Source organism: Pyrus communis, chromosome 16, assembly GCF_041283825.1.
Source record: "Pyrus communis isolate YQ-2024b chromosome 16, ASM4128382v1, whole genome shotgun sequence".
Lineage (NCBI taxonomy): Eukaryota > Viridiplantae > Streptophyta > Magnoliopsida > Rosales > Rosaceae > Pyrus > Pyrus communis.
The window spans coordinates 10,401,073-10,420,354 of record NC_142580.1 but is presented as its reverse complement, the minus strand read 5'-3'; the positions used below and the strand labels follow the sequence as shown (position 1 = coordinate 10,420,354).

Below are 19,282 nucleotides of genomic sequence, written 5' to 3'. Positions count from 1 at the left end.
ATCGAGGTCACTACAACGTATATAGCCATGGGCATAATTTTTGACATATATCATAAGATAATCATGCATTACGAGTGTAAATCATTTCAAGAAACCAGGAATATATTTAAAGTACTCAATGAGTAGAAGTTTCACTACTTAACAGTCAAAAGAAGCCCAATTCAAGAACACCAAAACATCGGCAACTACTTGCGACCAGCAGCACTAATTGAATAAGAAAAACCCTCAACGTCACGTTTTACTTCAGAAATTAAACACTTCCATCACCAAGAACCGAAGGTTCGAGGAAGCAAGAAGAATCATCATCTCTTTCTACTGTTGTTTAACTTCAGTTTTCTTCTTCTGCCAGAGTCGGTCCAAACCACTGTCGGCCTCTCCCTGAAAAATGAAAGCATGCAAAGGAAATCAGAGACGAACAAATGGAAAGCCAAATTGCAAATGACGGATTCAAAATTAAAAATACACGCTAATTAACTTTCAAGTTCGATTGAAAACCTAATCAAACAACCCCTCAGTAACGCAATATCAGAATAATCGAAAAACTTCATCCTTCGGTTTAAAATCTCTCGGTAATTGAACAATTTCAAAAACAGTAACTGCAAACTTGCAATTGAATCCTGATGTAATAAAGAAAATCACAGCTGAAAAAAAGGATCCTTGTTTTGGCATAGTTTAGGATTTTCGGCCGCAGCCAGTCATTCATCGTGTGAGATTTGTATGTTATTTTTCTCCTTGCAGGTTTTGAATGAAGCATTAGTAATATAGTGAAAACACAAAGCAAATAAGCAAAAACCAATGAAACTAATATAATGAAAACACAAATACAATCAATTTCCGCAACCATTCTACACATTCTAATCACACATTACATTCACAAACGTCCAATAAAAACACAAATATTACCACAATAGCCCTGTAAATGTACGAATGAAAGAAGGCGAACCTGAGCACGGACGTAGCCGCATAGAGCGAAGGTGGAGAATTGGCCAGTGTAGATGCCATGCTCATCCAAATGCCCAACGTTGATCTGAACAGAAGCATGGTCCTTGGAGGTGATCAGCCTGTTCGTCGCCGAGCTGCATCCACACACAAACACCACTAAATTTAATCCAAAACCCTCAAGTTCCAATCCCCCAAAAAATAAAAAGAAAAAAAAATCACAACAAAAAATCGCCGATTAGATTCGATTGAGTACCATTTCCTCGGGATGTAGAGCTCGGTGATGATTCCTTCCTCGTTTTGCATCTTGGCGATCGAGATCACAACCCTAGAAACCAAATCGAATATACATAGAAACGGATCTGAGAATTTTCTCGAATCGGCGGAGATTATGAAGACTCGGAATGTAAGGAGGAGAGGAGAAATCTATACCTCTGGGGAAGTCGCAGTGGTGGCGGCAGCTGCTGGAAGTGAAGAGCTCTGCGTTCGTTAGGGTTTTCTAAAATCTGAAGGGGTTTTTGCTTTTATACGAACGGAGGAGTGCGACAGTGATAACTATAAACTGGGCCTATCAGACGAAACCCTATTCGCCCAAAGTTATATGCCGCGGTTCGGCTCGTGTATTGTTCTGGACCCGTTACGGGATTTGGGCTCGGGCTAGACCAGTGACATGAGAGTCCGACACAATGCGTTGAACGTAATTTATACATACTTGAAGGGTTGAAAATCTTTGTAGGCATTGTATTTTAGAAGATGGGTGATGCTATCCACATATTTTTTTTATATCTCTCTTAGTTTTTTGTCGGTAGATCAAATAAATGAAGATGGTCAGCGAACGAAAACATAGGGTGTGTGGAAAGTAAAAGGAGTGTGTAAATAGCACTACCCTAAAAGACAGTCGTGTGTATAATGTCGTCTCTCTAAAATTAGGTGGGACAATGGCAGTTCCATTAAGGGACCAGTTGGGTTCTAGTCTCCCATGACCCTAAAATACGGGAAATAACTCGAAAGGTTTTTTATGAACTCTATGTTAGTTTAGCATGAAACCTGGTAGTACTCACCAAGTACTTGATAAAATGCATGTTCATCATATTTCGACAAAGCTCGAAACATGATACTTGTTGGGCCTCGACATCATTGTTCAACATACGTTGGCAAGGCATGAAAACATAGCTCGACAAAAATCGATAAAGCCATCAAATTCTTGACAAAATGTCTCAGTGACAGAACTTCGTAATAATAGACGAAACTTGATCCATTTAAAAAAAAAGTTTTGAATTTTTACATTATGACTTACGTCCATAACAAGATGGGACCATAAAGTAGAGACGAAAGGAATTGAAATACACCAGATCCCCTTTTTGTATGTATAGCTGCACATACACGTAATCTAATAGGCGAACACTCAAAATCTGCCTTATTTTGAAACAAAAAATGGTATATGTTTTTTAAATTTAGCCAATTTCATCATTTTGTTGTCAAACATTACCAATTTGATATTTCAAATAACCATAAACTAGGTATACAATGACCAATATAGATTTTGATTTCAATCCAAAACATAGTGATCAAAATTTTTTTAACTCTTCATGTGAATTTCTAATAAGCATGGTCTGAATAGAATTTACTATGGATCGTTACTTTTCAATACTTTATATTTAAGCCTGACATGTAGGCTTGGAAGCCTAACATGTAGTTTTTGCCATTTAAGACTTGGGCTGGAGATTTCCGAACTTATCAAATTTTGGTTTACAAGTTGATAGATGATAAAGAGATTCGTTAAAAAATGAGACTCTTCATGAACTTTCTATTAGGTCCTTTTTTTGGCACAGTGTTTGATAATATTGGTATGAGAATTGACGTTAAACTGTGAGGTAACAAAGAATTCATGAAGAATTCCACTTTAAGAGAATCTCCTTAGTATTTCTCAAACAAGTTTGTTGGCTTCCGTCTTTTGATTTGAATATTTGAATTCAATATTATGGCAATCTCCATTCTTTCTTTCAGGTATTGCAGCAAATCAAACTAATCACTTGACAGATTTTATATATTCTCCAACAACCCAAACTCATTTGAAAATGGTTATACACATCTTTTAAATACGAAATACTTCATCGTCTGACATAAGACGTTTTCAACATATTCCTTCATGTGTTTTTGAACGTCGAAGCATTTATTTTCGTCCCGCCGAACACTCCATTTATTACGATGATGTTGTTAATTAAAAAGAATATAAATGTGTCTACCAACCCAAATTAGGAAGGAGATTGGGCATTTTTTGCACAATAAGAGGAGTGGTAGGGATGGTTCTTTTGCTTAAGTTTGATCTTAGTAAAGCTTATGATCGAGTTGAATGGTGCTTTCTTGAAGCTATGATGGAGAAGTTGGGGTTTGCTAGTGAGTGGATTAAGATGGTGATGGCATGTGTCAAATCTGTGTCGTATTCTTTTCTAATTAATGGGCAGCCATTTGGATATTTGATTATGTCCCGAGGGCTTCGGCAAGGGAACCCATTATCTCCATATCTATTTTTATTATGTGTTGAAGGCCTTTCGGCACTTATTGCACAGAAGGAGCAAGTAAGGGAGTTGAGTGGCATTCGACTATGTGGGAAAGCACCCACGATTCACCAACTTTTGTTTGCTGACAACAGTTTCCTCTTTGTTAAAGCGAATGTGGATGAATGTGTGGTGATTCAACATATTTTAGACATCTACTCTCAAGCTTCTGGTCAATTGGTCAACTTTGGTAAGAGTAGTGTTGCATTTAGTGCGAATGTGCTTCAATATGATCAACAAATGTTAGTAGGTTTCCTCGGCGTTTAGTTGGTGGAACGACACGAGAGATATTTGGGGTTGCCGACATGTGTGGGGAGGAATAAAAAACAAATTTTCTCGTATATCAAGGAGCGAGCACAAAGGCTTAACGGGTAGAAAAGTAAGCTCCTAAGTAATGCGAGAAAGGAACTTTTTATAAAGGTTGTTGCTTAAACCTTCCCTTCTTATGCGATGAACTATTTTTTGCTCCCGAAGACATTTTATGAATTAATTACATCAACTTATGGCACAGTTTTGGTGGGGGAATGGTTCGGAGGATCAGAAAATTCATTGACGGTTGTGGGACAAGACGTGTAAACCCAAAGCTAAAAGTGGGTTGGGGTTCCGTGATCTCTATGCTTTTAATATGGCGGTGTTGGCTAAGCAAGGGTGGTGGGTGTTCCACCATCCATCGTTCTTGATTGCGCAAGTTTTCAAGGCACGGTATTTTCCAAATTCCTCATTTTGGGAAGCAGAAGGCTCTGCATCCTCTTCGCATTATTGGCAGAGTATTATTAAGGTGAAAGAGGTACCGGTTCGAAGGTCTAGGTGGGTGGTGGGAGATGGCTGGACAATAAAGGTTTGGTTGGATAAGTTGTTACCTCGGCCTAGTACTTTCAAGGTAATCTCGGCACCTCCCCCAGAACGGATTCAAATGAAGGTTAAGAAGTTGATTGATACTTCTACATGGATGTGGCGTACCGATTTGTTATCAATATTTTTTAGCCTGGTGGAAGTATCTAATTCTATTTATTCCTATTAGTTTCCGTGCTTCGGAGGATAGGTTAGTGTGGCACTACGATAAGCGAGGTCTTTTCTCTGTTAAGAGTGGGTATTGGGTGGCTCGGTAATGGCTACAATCCTCTGATAGTAGTTCATCCTCCTCTACCAATGTAAGTGCGTATGCGAGACTTCGAAAGCATCTTTGGAAGGCTAACATTCCTCCCAAAGTTAAGAATTTCACTTGGAGGGTGTGCCATGACATTCTTCCAACCAAAGTGAATCTCCGTAAGAAAGGTGTGGGAGTGGAGTTGGCGTGTGAAGTGTGCCAAGGGGAGGAGGAAACTGCAGAACATGTATTACTTAAATGTCCATTTGCTAGAGCGGTGTGGTTTAGTTCTTCGTTCGGTCTCCAGTTCTTTAGGAGTATTCGAATATCGTTTAAGGATTGGCTGCTTGTGGTGCTAGAGAATAAAGAGGTGGACTTTAAGTTGGCTTGTTTGATTATGTGGGGTATCTGGCAAGAAATGAACTCACAGGTGTGGAGGGGTTCCCAAGCATTACCTATGGTTGTGTGGCAGAAAGTTTCTTCTTGGTTATCAGCGGTTCAGTTGATGAATTGTGAACTTGCTAGGTCGGGGGGAGTGCCCACCGCACGGTGGTCTCCTTCTAGCCAAGGATGGGTCAAGATTAATACGGATGGGGCGGTGAAGGGCCATACTAATATGAGGGTTGTTGGAGTGGTGATACATGACTGGAAGGGGGTTTTTTGGTGGCCGAGGAGCAGCAGTTTCCAGGCGTGACTTCGATGCCGTTCCTAGAGCTGTTTGCCGTGCAGTATGTGCAGAGTAAAAAATAATCAAAAAAATTATAGAGGCAACATGTGTACTTTTGGGTGAAAAGGTCAAAGTTACCCTAGAGCCACACCGAAACTCTCACGCCCAAGTAGCGGACAAGCACAACTCAATCAAGGTCAAAAGTGATAAAAATAGGTATTTATTCAAAACTTATTTCATCCATTCTCATCAAATCTTCCCCACAAGGTAACCCTCAATTATTCATTCATATTAGGATTAATTACCTAAATTAATTGATTAATTTCCTAATTAATTAATTAATTTCCTAATTGATTGCAAGATATTATTTTGACATAATATCTTGTAATTACACCCAAAAACCACCATAAGTGGCCAGACACCTTTTCTCCAAATAGGGGCCGCCCACACCCCTATAAATAGCTCCAATTTCTCCCAAAAACCTAAGTCCAACTCTCTTGCAAAATTCTCCAAATTTCTCTAAACACTTTTCCCTTAAATTCTAACTTTGACATCGGAGGTTCTTCGGCCAAAGCCCCCCATTCATCGTGGGCACGTAAGGCTCTTGGCCTTAACCAAAGGTGTTAATTGTTTTGCAAGTGCATTTTTGTCCAAGAAGAAGGCGGAAATTTGCATTCACAAATTGGTGCTTTCATTGAGAGTTTGAGTCACATACTCATAAAAGACTCTCGCATTCAAGGTTTTTCGTTTTCTTGTTCATTTGTAGATTTTTCGTACGTTTTAACTCTTGGAATTCTTATTTATAAAAATTCTTAGATAAAACGTAAAACAGAAGTACAATGACAAAAGATTCAAAAATCTCGATGAACGAAAATTTCAATGTTCAAGAAATAGGATCACGGTGATCCACAAAACTTAACACAACAATGAGTGGAGCGGCACCACTCTCATGGGGCACCACCGTTCAAGCCACAAAGGCCCAAGCCCAAGGCGAGCCAGCCCGAGCCGCTCAAGCCCAACGTGAGCCCTGGCCTCGTACCCACGTGCGCCGCACTCCGAGCAGCTCACTCCCATAGCCCAACCTATTCCCGTGGCCTTCTAAGCAGCCTAAATCGGTCCAAAATCGGTTCAATCGTCCCGTCTCCAAACTTGGGCTAACGATTGAACCAGGGGCATTTTCATCTCATTTCTCAACTCAAATCTTACATCCAGAGACTACCACACTTCTACTGCTCAAGGAGACGCATTCCTTCCAAGCTCTTCCAACCCAAATGGAGAACAACACTTGTCTCGACAAGTCGTAAAGTTGACAAGTGCCCTCGCACATCAGACAACTTTGGTGAATTAGCTTTTGCAGCACACCGAAATGTAACGTGCCCTAGACAAGGTGTCCTGAAGTAGGACAAAGGAAGACGAAGAACCTCTCTAGCAGCGTCCTGGCAAGCAGCCACTCGACTAACCACGAACCAAACGTTCGGGTAGTGTACACTCTCGACTGGGCCCCCGAGATAGCGTATATTCTCGTCTTATCATGCGGAGGAGCATGCACTCTCGACTAGGCCCACGGATGAGCATACATTCACAGTTGGCGCCAAACTTCAATAGTCAACATAAGCAACCTTCTAGGCGAAATGTTCATTCGCGGCTAGGCCCGCAAGGAGCATCATCCACCTCACATCGGAGCATGCAACACAAAGGATGGAGAGAAGTAATCACTCAGTCCGGCTCAAGTTCAACCAGCAGCTTGCGAAGAATTCCCTCGCCTACTAGGAACGAACCACAAGCACCGCCACTACGGCATAGAGGAGCTAAGCACGTAGAAAATTAGCTTAGACCAGCAGGTCGAGATTGGGGCAGCCAAGAGCTCTGTTACGCCAACAAAAACAGATTCAGGAAGAGGTAGATATGCTCTTAAAAGAACGATTGCGTGATTTCCAACACAACGAAGTTGCTGATGAAACGCTACGACGGGACATGACCAATATGAGCAGGTCACCCTTCACGGATGAGATCAAGCAGACAAAGCCTTCATGTAAGTTTGGCATGCCATATTTCGCAACCTTCAAGTGAGATGAAGACTCGGAAAAATATTTGAAGAACTACCGAAGCACAATGGTCCTTTATCGGAACAACGATGATCTTATGTGCAAAATATTAGCCACCACTTTAGATGGTGAAACGCAAGATTGGTTTCACACCTTACCACCACAATCCATCCGGAGTTTTGATGATCTTTCCTTAGTTTTCACCAAAGAATATTCATCATACCGCTCAATCAAGAAGAAGTCCGACCACGTGTTCAACGTAAAGAAAAACCCAAAGGAATTGCTTTGCGACTATATGAAGAAGTTCAAAGTAGAGAAGGCAAAGATAGGCAAATGTAACGACTCAATAACTAGTGCAGCCTTCCAAAAAGGACTCTCAACAGCCCACCCGCTATTCAAAAAATTGATCATGAAAGAATGTCTAACTCTGGTAGACTCTTTCGCTCTGGCAGATAAGTATGCAATATAGGACGAGGCTTACCGATGAACATTCCAGGCAAATCCGAGCAATCTTGAATATGAAGTCCCCCACTATTCTGAATGAGATTCAAGGTTTGACTAGACAAATAGCCGCATCTAAAGCAGCAATAAGCTCTACCCTCATATGAGAAGAGTTGGGGGCCCAACTACCTGTATTCCACAATTCAAAAGCTCTCATCGATGCGGAAACCAACTACCAAAAATTCAAAAGCCAACTTTGGCGACAGTTGTTGCAACCCGGAAGCTCAAATTATACCTTCAGACGCACGCAATCATCCTCATGACATACTATTTCGCCAAATCCAAACACCCAAAGATAAAGGCGCAAATACTGGTGATGTAAAGTTTTTTTTTTACTAACGCAACAACTAAACCCAAAAGGCACACCAATGGCAGACAAACACTACAAGGACACTCGGAAGCAAGTTTTGTCCTTGTCGCCCCAGAAGATTCTATATAGGAGCAACATGTACTGGCAGTTAAGCATCATCTCCTACTACGTATCACACGGCCCCAGCTGACCCTTGAGCCATAATTAAGCTCTAGAGCGGTCTAATACCTGCAGTTGAGCATCTCCTATTACGTGTAACATGGCCCCAGCTTCACGACTCCCTACCACGCCTTCAAGCCTAGCCTAGGTGAAGCAACAAAACGACCCAACGATGCTCCACAGTCAACAGATGCCCCGGGAACAGGCGTCTCCCTTGTTACCCTAGACAGTTCGATGCTCGAGCAAGCAATCACTCTAGGCTTCAAAGCATCCAATAATGAAGTAGAGTACGAAGCCTTACTAGCAGGCCTCCGAATGGGAAAAGACTTAACGGTGAAAAAGCTTGCAATTCATTCCGATTCCCAACTAATCACCAGACAGACTAATGGGGACACGGTGAAACATCCAAGGATGGCACAATACTTAGAGAAAGTACGCAACCAACTTAAAGCATTTCAGACTTACACCATCACTCAAGTTCTACGAACAGACAACGCCCACGCGAAAGCATTAGCCGGCTTAGGCTTCGCCTTCGACCACCAACTCAAATGTTTTATCCCGGTGAAGTATCTAGACAAGCCAAACATAGAGATGGAGCCAGCAGCTGAAGTGTCACAGGTTAGTACAACTCTAAACTGGCAAAGTTCTATTACAGACTACTTGGTCAATGGCACACCCCCTATAGAAAAGTTGGAGTCTAGAAAGGTCCAAATAAAGGCAGCACGCTACTAGATGTGGAACGACATTCTCACCTGAAGATCCTACATTTGACCACATCTCTGCTGCTAGTGCCTCCCGACGACCTAAAGGTTCTAAGCTCAATCCACGAAGGCGTTTGTGGAAATCACTTCGGATACCAATCCTTAACGCAGGCTTTTACTGGCCTACCATGCATCAAGACGATAAGGAGTTAGTGCAAAAGTGTAACCACTGCCAACGCTACAAGTCGGTACCAGCATTGCCTGCCAGCGAGCTACACCCACAAACGAGTCCTTGGCCATTCATGCAGTAGGCAATTGACTTGGTAGAGCCAATGACGCCCGCTACTGGGGGCAGAGGCATGATGATCGTGGCAATCGATTACTTCACCAAATAGGTAGAAGCAGAGCCCATGACAACCACGACTCAGGCAAACATAGAGCTCTTCGTATGGAGGAACATTATTTGCCGATTTGGCATCCCTAATCCATCATCACCGATAACGGCCAGTAATTCGTGGGCAAAGATTTGGCGAAGTTCTTCCAAAAGTATGTCATTAAGCAGCATATGTCCACGCTGAGTTATCCTCAAAGCAACGGGCATATTGAAGCATCCAACAAGATGATTCTCGACCACTTCAAGAAATCCTTCTCAGAAAAGAAGGTAAAATGACCAAACGAACTCCCTGGATGTCTATGGGCATATCGCACAACCAAACGATTAACCACCGGTGAGACTCTTTTCTCTTTGGCATTTGGTTCAAAAGCAATCATTCCTCCCAAATGTCATCGTGCCAAGTATCAGCACTGTACTGCCAAACATTGAGCAGAACAGTAAGGAGATAGCCATAAGCTTAGATCTGGCAGATGAGAGACACGAGCAGACCATTACCAGCATCGTAGCCTATCAGCAACAGTTCCTCTCCAGTTACAACAAAATGGCCAAGATCTGGCAGTTCCAACCTGGAGATCTAATCCTAAGAAAAGCCTTCATCACTGCCTATAAAGAATGCTCCAAAAAGATGGATCTAATCTGGGAAAGTTCGTACAAGATCAGCAAAGTAGGCGGCAAGTGTAGTTACACCATTGCCACCATGAATGACAAAGACATCGAAAAGCAGTGGAATGCCTACAATCTGATGAAGTACCATGTGTGACCTTTCATAACATCAAAGCTCGAAGACTCAAGCAGCTCGACCGGCACTACCTCGCAAGCTGATGACTATCCAGTTGTTATACAGTTTCTACCTTACAGATAAGTTCTCGTTAGTTTCACTCGTTTTTAATGAGGAATTCAGACATAATCTACAACTTGGCTCAGCTGTATGCTCACAAAAACTGATCACTCATGCACTTCAAAAGAAGATTGCGTCATTCTTAGGGATTCATTACAGAAATTGCGCCCCATCCCGATGGTCCCAACATACCCTTCAGTGAGAGAGAGAGTAAACTAATTCCACGACACCAATCTGGGTCTGCTCTCTAGTGCGAGAGGATAAACTAATTGCTCTTCAGTGCGAGAGGGTAAATCAATTCCCCGACACCCACATAGGTCTGCTCTCCAAGGTAGAAGGAAAAACTTACACTCTGAATATCCAGACGTGGATGAGCCGGGTTGCCCTAGTATAACTAGGTGCACAATGGCTTACATCGGGATTCCTAGAAATAACCACAATGGTTTTTTTCAAGGTTTAACTAACTAAAGGATTTTAGGTATCTTGGCCTAATCAGCGAGGAATCGGGCCTCAGAGACGAATGTGGCACATTACACAGTACGCCCCATGGATGGCTGCCCTAGAACCCTAAAATTGTTACCGAGTACACTAAGGTAGCCTACAGTTTTCGAAAGACTGTCTACGACTTGCCCTTCGAGCAATAAAGTTGTGCTAGACTTATACAACTACACATTCTTGTGAAAGGTTAAACATGCTAGCGTGCATATACGAAGCTTTATCCACTATGGATATGCTACGCAATCGATAAGCTTCACCTCTGCCAAGCACAGAATGATCAATTAGATCTACACTAATTTCTGAAGTGTTGTGATACTTGCTACGCAACCCACGAAATTGGTTACATAAAGAGCAAGGAATTATCTCAAACCTTGACTTATGAAATTACATACAATCATGTACTTTTGATACAAAAAGTTAGCGAATTTCATGACCCAAAAATGTTTAGTATGTTCTGATGCAGGCCACACAGGTCAAAGGACAAAAGAAAGCTAAGGTTAAAAACCAAGTGGTCACACGGACTCGTTTGCTTCTGTAAGTGAGGTGTTCGGCTGCCGACCCTATAGTTAACAACCTTGCAAAAGTTCTACACTAATACCTACGGTTGCATAGTCTACATGGGCCTGTCTACTTATAGAAAAGCAGCATGTCTACCGCTGGCCTAAAAGTCAAAGGTTGGGCGTAAACAAAAGAAGCGATGATGAAGAAAAGTGAAGGAAGCAAGTTTATTAAATTTTCTAGAAAATTTGATAAACGACGAGCAAAGGTCGAAGGAGTTCAAGCAAAATAAAAGCAACAAGGAAAAGAAAGAAAATCCTAAAGGTTACCTAGAAGGCTACCTTCAGCAGCTTGGACATCCCACGACTACTCGGCCGCCACACCTTCAACAACCGTAACGCTCCTAGCAACGGTATCATCCGATGTTTCACCCCCGACTGCTCTAATTTGGACATCAACCTCTCCGACTACTTCACCAATAGAAGCCTCAAAAGTAAAGGCATGCAAGTTTTCCGGAGAAATAGAGAAGGTTTTGAAGTCTCTCCCAGCAAACTCAAAGTCGTATTGCCTACCAAAAAGATGATCTACATAACCCCGCTTATAGAAATCGGCCTGACTCTAAACAAGCGGAGCCTCGAGCCCAACCTTCTCACCTTTTAGCTACCTGTTCTCCTCATGCAAACCAATACGGACGAGATGCAACTCATCCACTTCTTTCTTCAAACTTTCGTTGATCTTCAGTGCACCTTGGAGTTCCAACACTTGGGGTTCAAGCGTATCAACGACCTTCTTGAAATAGATCACTTGGTTATAAACAGTAATCAACTTTTCATTCTTTGCATAAACAGCAAAATGAAGCTAAAAAAACGACACACTCAAGATTCCAACCTCTTGATCTTCTTGGTAAAAGAATAAGCTTCGGCTGTCACAGCCTTTGCCACATCCTTGGCAGCCTTGGTATCTTCTTAGTTAAGGAGCATAGACTCAGCTGCCATAATAGTTGTCTTCTGCATCATTGTAAGTAAAATAGTCTTCATATACTCGGTCGTGTGCTTCGCAAAAGAACTTGGGCAAACAACCTTTCTAACACCGTCAACAAACTTGGCACAATTGTCCATGTCTTCAAGCAGATCTGGTTTCAAAAGTGCATAGATCTCAACAGCGTCCCTAGAAATAGGCTTAGTGGATTTCTCACAGCTGTCCATGCGAGTAATCTCTTCCTTCCCAGTAAACGAATCAGTCTCAGCAGCAGGGGAGTAAGCCTTGGCGCCACTTTAGTAGTAGAGTTCACCTTATCGGTCTTCATAGTAACAAGTCTCTTCAAAGGTGAACCCGACTTAGCCCCCGAATGACGTTTTGGCACAAATTTTAGCATTTGGGGCATGACGGAACTTTTACGCTGAGCAATCTTATCAGCAATCGTACTGGCCACCTTTGGCATTACAAGCGTCACTGGCTTAGATCTAGCAGCCTTAGCTTTCTTCCCCTTGGAAAAAGTCAAGTCAATCACAAGCTTATTAGTAGTAGGCGGACCCTTATGAGCAGTGGAGGAAGTCTTCGACTTTTCTTGAGCAGGTGGGGAAGATTTTTTTTTTTTCACCTTCATTCATCCACGATAGTGATATGACGAGCCAATGCATCTGCCTTGATCCTCTTTATCTCATATTTCGAGAACAGCCTATCTTTCTTTTAGCAAAAATGACTAATCAGCCAACACTATTCACGATACTCGGTAGGGGAACTCAACCTATGATGGCTTCTCCCTCATTTTTTTCTATCAGACTAGCAGGCAGGAGGTTTGCATGCCCAATATTCCAACAGTCCATGAAGTCCGCGACCCCCTCATTGCTCTCAATCACCGGGCTTGGTCCCCGTCAAGTCCAAAAACCCAAAAGACATGAGCCATGCAGCTTACCCAGCACTGTGCCCCAACACCTTGATCCACGGCCCTAGCCACACAACTACCCTTGGCTTTAGCCAAGCCCAGTAGCCCAAGCAGTGATCTCTGCCACACCACCTCCTTAGCTTATGCCAAGCCAACTCCTGGGCCCTACCAGCCGATGTGCCACACCACCCTAACGGCTGCCCTATGGCAGCACCACCCAAGAAGAAGACAAGGAGAATTAAGTTTTTTTTTTTTACATCAGTGCGACGCAGAGAAGACAAACAAATCAACAGAAGACAGTTCTTTGCACGGGCAAGCAAAGAAGAGTGTTAGGGGAACAAATATCCTCTAGTGGGGCCTATATAGATTCATCGGCTATCTATATGATCACGGAAGATGTGTTGCAGTTGGCTTCCACTTTTGCTATGGCGGGATTTATTCATGTCTCTCGTTTATCTAATAGGATTGCCCACCATATTGCCAAGTTTGCTTTGTCTAGTAGCAATAATCTAGTTTGGATTGAGGAGCCTCCTATTCTCATTTAGGAGCTCCTCCTCGAAGATATGTAACTCTAAATGAGTTTATTTAATAAATACAACACTTCCTTTCAAAAAAAAAAAAAAAAAAACCATATATATATATATATATATAAATGGCAGTTTTATTAATTTCCCAAATTAAATGTACAAATAAAGTCAAAACTAGCGTGATTAGTGGGCGGTCATAAAGTCATTGACTCTTGCAAAGAGGGTCAGTCGAGTGGCATCTTCCCGTAATTACTCCCAAACACAGTGGCATTTTCTCTCCAACGGTCACTAAGTTTATAAACTCCCAAGCCATTCTGCAAAACCACTGCCTCACAGAAACTTGAGATTTTAGACAAAAACCGAAAAAAAAAAAAAAAAAATGGGAAGCTCAAGCTCAAGAACTCCATCACTCTTTGCCTGCATCTTCATCTGCGCAATCCTGGCCGCCTATTTGGTAGTGATTGCTTCAGCTTCGGCCGTTGATTTCAGCAGGGGCCACCAGCTGGGCGAGCTGAGCGGGGGTTCGACGAGATCGGCGGCGGGGGGACTGATAGCTGACGAGGACGAGGATGCGGAGATGCAGATGGACTCGGAGATCAACCGGCGTCTCTTAGCCACGAGGACGTACATTAGCTACGGTGCGCTGAATAGGAACACTGTCCCCTGCTCGCGACGTGGCGCGTCCTACTACAACTGCCGACCTGGGGTTCAGGCAAATCTCTATAGCCGAGGCGGTAGGACTCCGACTCGACATCGGTCTCCGGCGAATCCCTACCGTCTCGGCTGTAGCGCAGTTACTCGCTGCAGCGCTAATTTTTATTTTTATTTTTATAATTTAATTTAATTTCCTCCCATTTTTTTTGTTATTATTGTTTAAAAATTATATGGGTCTAGTTGGTGATTATGTTATATATAGCTGAAGAGATTTTAATAAGGAAAATTAATGAAAAAAATTTGAAAATTTTGAGTTTTAACGATAATAACAAAATAAAAAGTAAAATGAGTAATAATATAATTAATTTTTTAATGTAAAAATGTTCGCTAAAATGAAGAGTATTGCGGGTTTTTCGTTAAAATTCTCTCTTAATAATTGTTATATTGTCATGTTAAAATACCAATTTGCCACTCTCTTTTATTTGTTTATTTAATTATTTGTTTGTGCATTGTTTTTTAATTGGTACCCAGATGATTATTTGTGATGAAAATTAGAGAAAATAATGATATTATTGTTGTGGTCTATCTTTAATTGAGAGTGGGCCTAGCAAATAGGTCGTGTCGTTTTCATGTAACACCTGTTATTTTCACAGATCGTGTCGTGTCACACCTGTTATTTTAACGGGTCCTTAATAAGTCGAGTAAAGTGAACCGACTCGTTATTACCCGTTAAGATTTTTTTTTTCCCTTAAATTTGCACATATCACACATTGTCACATAAATATTACTTCAAAACATTAAAACACATTTGTCGTTTAAATACTACATCTACACTCGAAAATAAGAGCTTAATAAACAAACATCCATACACTACTAGTTTATTACAAAATAGTAAATGTGCAATGATATGTAAAATGAAAGAGTTTTTGTTTTCAAGATTGTGAAACCTTTCTCAAAAGTTTAAACCTTGTGAATGGAACTTAAAGCTTGCATGTTATTTCTTTTACAAAATCCTCAATTTTCCTCGATTATCATGATATAAGATTTTGTGGTATCCACTAGTATAAATATTTTAAATTGAAGATCGAATTCATTCATTATATTCATATAGGGTCAAGAAGTGTAGTTGTAAAAAATCATCAAAATTGGAGTTAAAATAACCATTAAATCGTGATTGTTCGTTGATAACCGTTGAAAAGTTTTGTCTCGTTACTTGATCTCTGAATCTCTTTTTTTTTTTGCGATTTTTGGTGTATATGATATTGAAGTATATACAAACAAGTTTGACGGTTGGATCATTGAAATTAGTATCGTAAAATACGTATCCCATCAAAACGACAGATCCACTAACACATAGAGTTTATTTATACTTTCATTAAGTATAACATATGATTTTGTGGTATTCAGTAGTGTAAATATTTTAAATTGAAGATCGAATTCATTCATTGTATTCATATAGGGCCAAGGAGTGTAGCTGTAAAAAATCATCAAAATCGGAGTTAAAATAACCGTTAAATCGTGATTTTTCGTTGATAACCGTCGAAAAGTTTTGTCCCGTTACTTGATCTCTGAATGTTTGTTTTTTGCAATTTTTGACGTATGCGATGTCTAAGTATATACAAACATGTTTTACTGTTGGATCGTTAAAACTGGTTTCGTACAACGCATATCCCATCAAAACAATATATTCGCTAACATTTAAGAGTTTATTCATACTTTCATTAAGTATAACATAAGATTTTGTGGTATCCACTAGTGTAAATATTTTAGATTGAAGATCGAGTTCATTCATTGTATTTATATAGGGTTAAGGAGTGTAGTTGTAAAAAATCATTGAAATCAGAGTTAAAATAACGGTTAAATTGTGATTTTTTGTTGATAACCGTCGAAAAGTTTTGTCTCATTACTTGATCTCTGAATGTTTGTTTTTTGCGATTTTTTGCTGATGCGATCTTGAAGCATATACAAACAAGTTTGACGGTTTGATAGTTGAAATTATTTTTGTAGAATATGTATCCCATCAAGTTCAATGGAGTATATATATTTATTAAGTAGATTTAAATTTATTTATTTTGTACGTATAACACTTAAAAAATTGAATGGTATATATATTTAAGCTGATCCAATGGTCACCAATTTTTAATATTTAATTTAATATATGTATATATATAATTATTATAGTTTTTAGGGGTATAAAATTGTTAATTAATATATATAATTATTATAGTATTTTTTTAGGGTTATAAAATTATAAAATTAGTATTTTGCTTATCATGTATTGTGTTACCCACGTATATACCCGAACCAACCCGTTATCTTAATAGGTGCTTATCGGGTTACTCGATTCGTTATCACGTCGATCCGAACACCTGTTAATTTCATGTCATGTCGTGTCGTGTCAGGAATTGCCAGGCCTAACTGAGGGGTGTGACATAAAGAGAAAAAGAGTAGAGAATAGGTTTGAGGAATTTTGTGTTAATTCTCCAGTCTTTATGCCTTTATTTATAGTAATAAGGAGAAAAGAAACTTGCTCTTCAAGTAATACAAAGTCTATTAGGAAAGATCTTTTAGATCCTAAATGATTCATATTCTATCTCTACTTAGGATTTACACAATCACAATATTGATAAGAACATATGTCAAATCATTCCCCCCTGAATGTGCAAATACTCAAGTAGATGGCGCATCAAATCTTTAGGCAAATGTAGAAGCAGTTGATGAAGTTGTCTTGTATAGTCGGCACAATTAGCGAAAGCGAGTTTCAAAACAAATGGAAGAATGCATGGGTAGTAAAACTCACAAAACTTCGTTATGGCAAACCCCAAGGTGGGACAAAAATTCATAGTCAAATGAGAAAAATGAGAAGTTGCATTAAGTCAAAACTATACGTCTTCGGGACACAAGTATGATATACACAAGGGTATGACCAACCCATAATGGGTGTCTCGTCAAAACCTAGTTAGGTAGGAAAAACCCAGTGGGAAAAATGCTCCTAATCATGAGAAAAATAGTATATTAAGGTCAAGTGAGTATACTTCTAAACACTCCCCCTGAGTTTGACAAAACTCCAAATGAAACTCCAAGCATAGCAAGTGAGAAAATTAAGCATACCAATTCCTCGGACAAGCTTCTGGAAGGTATACTTCGGCAGTGACGTCGTGTAGAAGTTGGCAAGGTTGTTTGGGATTGGACTGCTTGATTTCAATATTCTGATGCTCATGCTGATGTGGACACAATATCCTTGGTGTTGACTTGTTGGATGTATCATGATCTGGTTGATACATATGGTGTTGTCTTCATGGATCATTATTAGGACTTAACGATATATGAAAATTGCAAAGATTTTGAATATGCTCAACAAGAGCTCTCGACCATATCTCTCACGTGATGAAATACATTGAGTCTTGGAACGATTCAAATGTTTTGCAACAAAGGTCTATCTAATTGACCTCCAAGATATTGCGATGTTCTTTAATGGTAAAGACATAACCATTCAGGAACGTACCTTGTGCAGTCAAACAGATGGTTTGATTCAGCGAATCCCACAAGGTAGGCATCGTTATGAAGATCAAATGAGTGTGATATATTCTGAGATGCATAAGGATAAATAAGCCCAAATCCGTAGTAACGGAAAAACGTCTTTAACACCAAATTGGTGATGGCGTGTAGGCGCAGTGCTACTTTATTCCAAAAGATTATCAGCACATCAGATGTCCGATCTAGTGCATTGAGTTAAGTACAACAAATGCCAATCGTACTTAGATATGGTTGCCTCACGCTCCAATGTGGAACCTTATGCTCTATACCCTCCGTAAATGTCTCATTTGCATCTAGCATACAAACGACTAGGGTATACTCAAAGGTAACACCTTCTGGGTCTAGTTCGAGTGGTGGACCAAAATACCATCAGAACTAGCTCGAAACTTCAGGTCAAGGTAATGTCGAGTTTTCCCAAGATTATTCATCGTAAAGTTTGACTTTAGGTGCGAACCAGTATACTCGACTCTAGCAATTTCAGATTTTGTACACGCAGGGACATATATCCTAACTGATCAAATGTTCACTTAGATGGGTATACCACATCCTCCCGGATAGTTCTGCATCCGCAAAGTGAAGGCCTCTTGAGAACCGAAAGGGTGTTCTTATGGTCTATAACTATTTGAATCAGTACATGTAAGTCCTTTGGAAACTCCATGTAGGTTTTGTATCAGGATCCCAGAGATACTACAACCACGTTTGTAATGCTGCAATCAATCACATGACGTATGAAAGAAACCTTGCGCCATAAAGCATCATATCGCACTATTTCATTAATCTCATTCATCATAGATTGATTCTTTTAGTTAACCAATCAGTTCTACATTGACACTAATCAACAGAACGTGGTTCATTATTGTCACTTTTCATTTATGTCGGTAGTTAGCATATAAATGAAACATCATCTATGGTAATCTCATTCTAATTGCATATCTCATCCAAACTAGTATACTGGCAAAAACTTCAGGTGTCGGGAGTAATCCAGATTTAATCTCATGAGATGAAAAGGATTAAGACAACGATCGAATGACAGATTTGTTTGTGCCACATTCCTGCACTTTTGAGGAGGTGAATCCTTAAACTGAGTGATTTGCCAATTTGCCAGCGTATGACAAGTTGATTGGCTAGCCGCCAATTTATGAGGGTCGGCCACAGTAGTGGCGTTCCTGTTTTCAGGATGAATGTCCGTCGTACATTTGGTGCATATCTTTGCAGGCACATTTGCAGCTGGTATATGTGATTTCGTCACTTTTGCTAGATCAGAGGAAGTGTCTGGTTATACTCTGACGATCTAGATTAGGATTGAGATGAGACATAGTGGGGACGTCCACGATAATTCGCGTCGTTCTTTAGGAACGTTGACGTTTTTATCTCCCTTTAATGGCGGGAAGACTGTCTAATAAAAGTGACAATTCGTAAAATGAGTGGTAAAGAAATCGTCTGTCAAAAAGTTCTAAGTAATGAATATTAGAAGGAGAATAATA

At 40.4% G+C, this 19,282-nt stretch overlaps 2 protein-coding genes across 2 annotated transcripts; one reads left to right on the top strand and one right to left on the bottom strand.

The window, feature by feature from the left end:
- Nucleotides 1-84: 84 nt before the first annotated feature.
- On the bottom strand, nucleotides 85-1,507 carry LOC137731012 (small ribosomal subunit protein eS21y). Its single transcript, XM_068470050.2, has 4 exons — nucleotides 1,372-1,507; nucleotides 1,196-1,267; nucleotides 944-1,076; nucleotides 85-378 (listed from the first exon to the last, which is right to left on the bottom strand). The coding sequence occupies exons 2-4, from the start codon at nucleotides 1,243-1,245 to the stop codon at nucleotides 313-315; spliced, it is 249 nt and encodes an 82-aa protein (XP_068326151.1). The 5' UTR covers nucleotides 1,246-1,267; nucleotides 1,372-1,507; the 3' UTR covers nucleotides 85-312.
- Nucleotides 1,508-13,943: 12,436 nt separating this feature from the next.
- LOC137732667 (rapid alkalinization factor-like) lies at nucleotides 13,944-14,520 on the top strand. Its single transcript, XM_068471965.2, has one exon. It carries the CDS (start codon nucleotides 13,987-13,989, stop codon nucleotides 14,449-14,451), a length of 465 nt encoding a protein of 154 aa, XP_068328066.2. The 5' UTR covers nucleotides 13,944-13,986; the 3' UTR covers nucleotides 14,452-14,520.
- The last annotated feature ends 4,762 nt before the right edge of the window (nucleotides 14,521-19,282 follow it).

Coding starts and splice junctions, on each gene's coding strand:
- LOC137731012 (XM_068470050.2), bottom strand. CDS start 1,245: ATGCAAAACGAGGAAGGAATCATCACCGAGCTCTACATCCCGAGGAAA. Junction 1,077..1,195: donor CTCTACATCCCGAGGAAATG/GTACTCAATCGA, acceptor GTGTGGATGCAG/CTCGGCGACGAACAGGCTGA. Junction 379..943: donor GCGGCTACGTCCGTGCTCAG/GTTCGCCTTCTT, acceptor TTCATTTTTCAG/GGAGAGGCCGACAGTGGTTT.
- LOC137732667 (XM_068471965.2), top strand. CDS start 13,987: ATGGGAAGCTCAAGCTCAAGAACTCCATCACTCTTTGCCTGCATCTTC.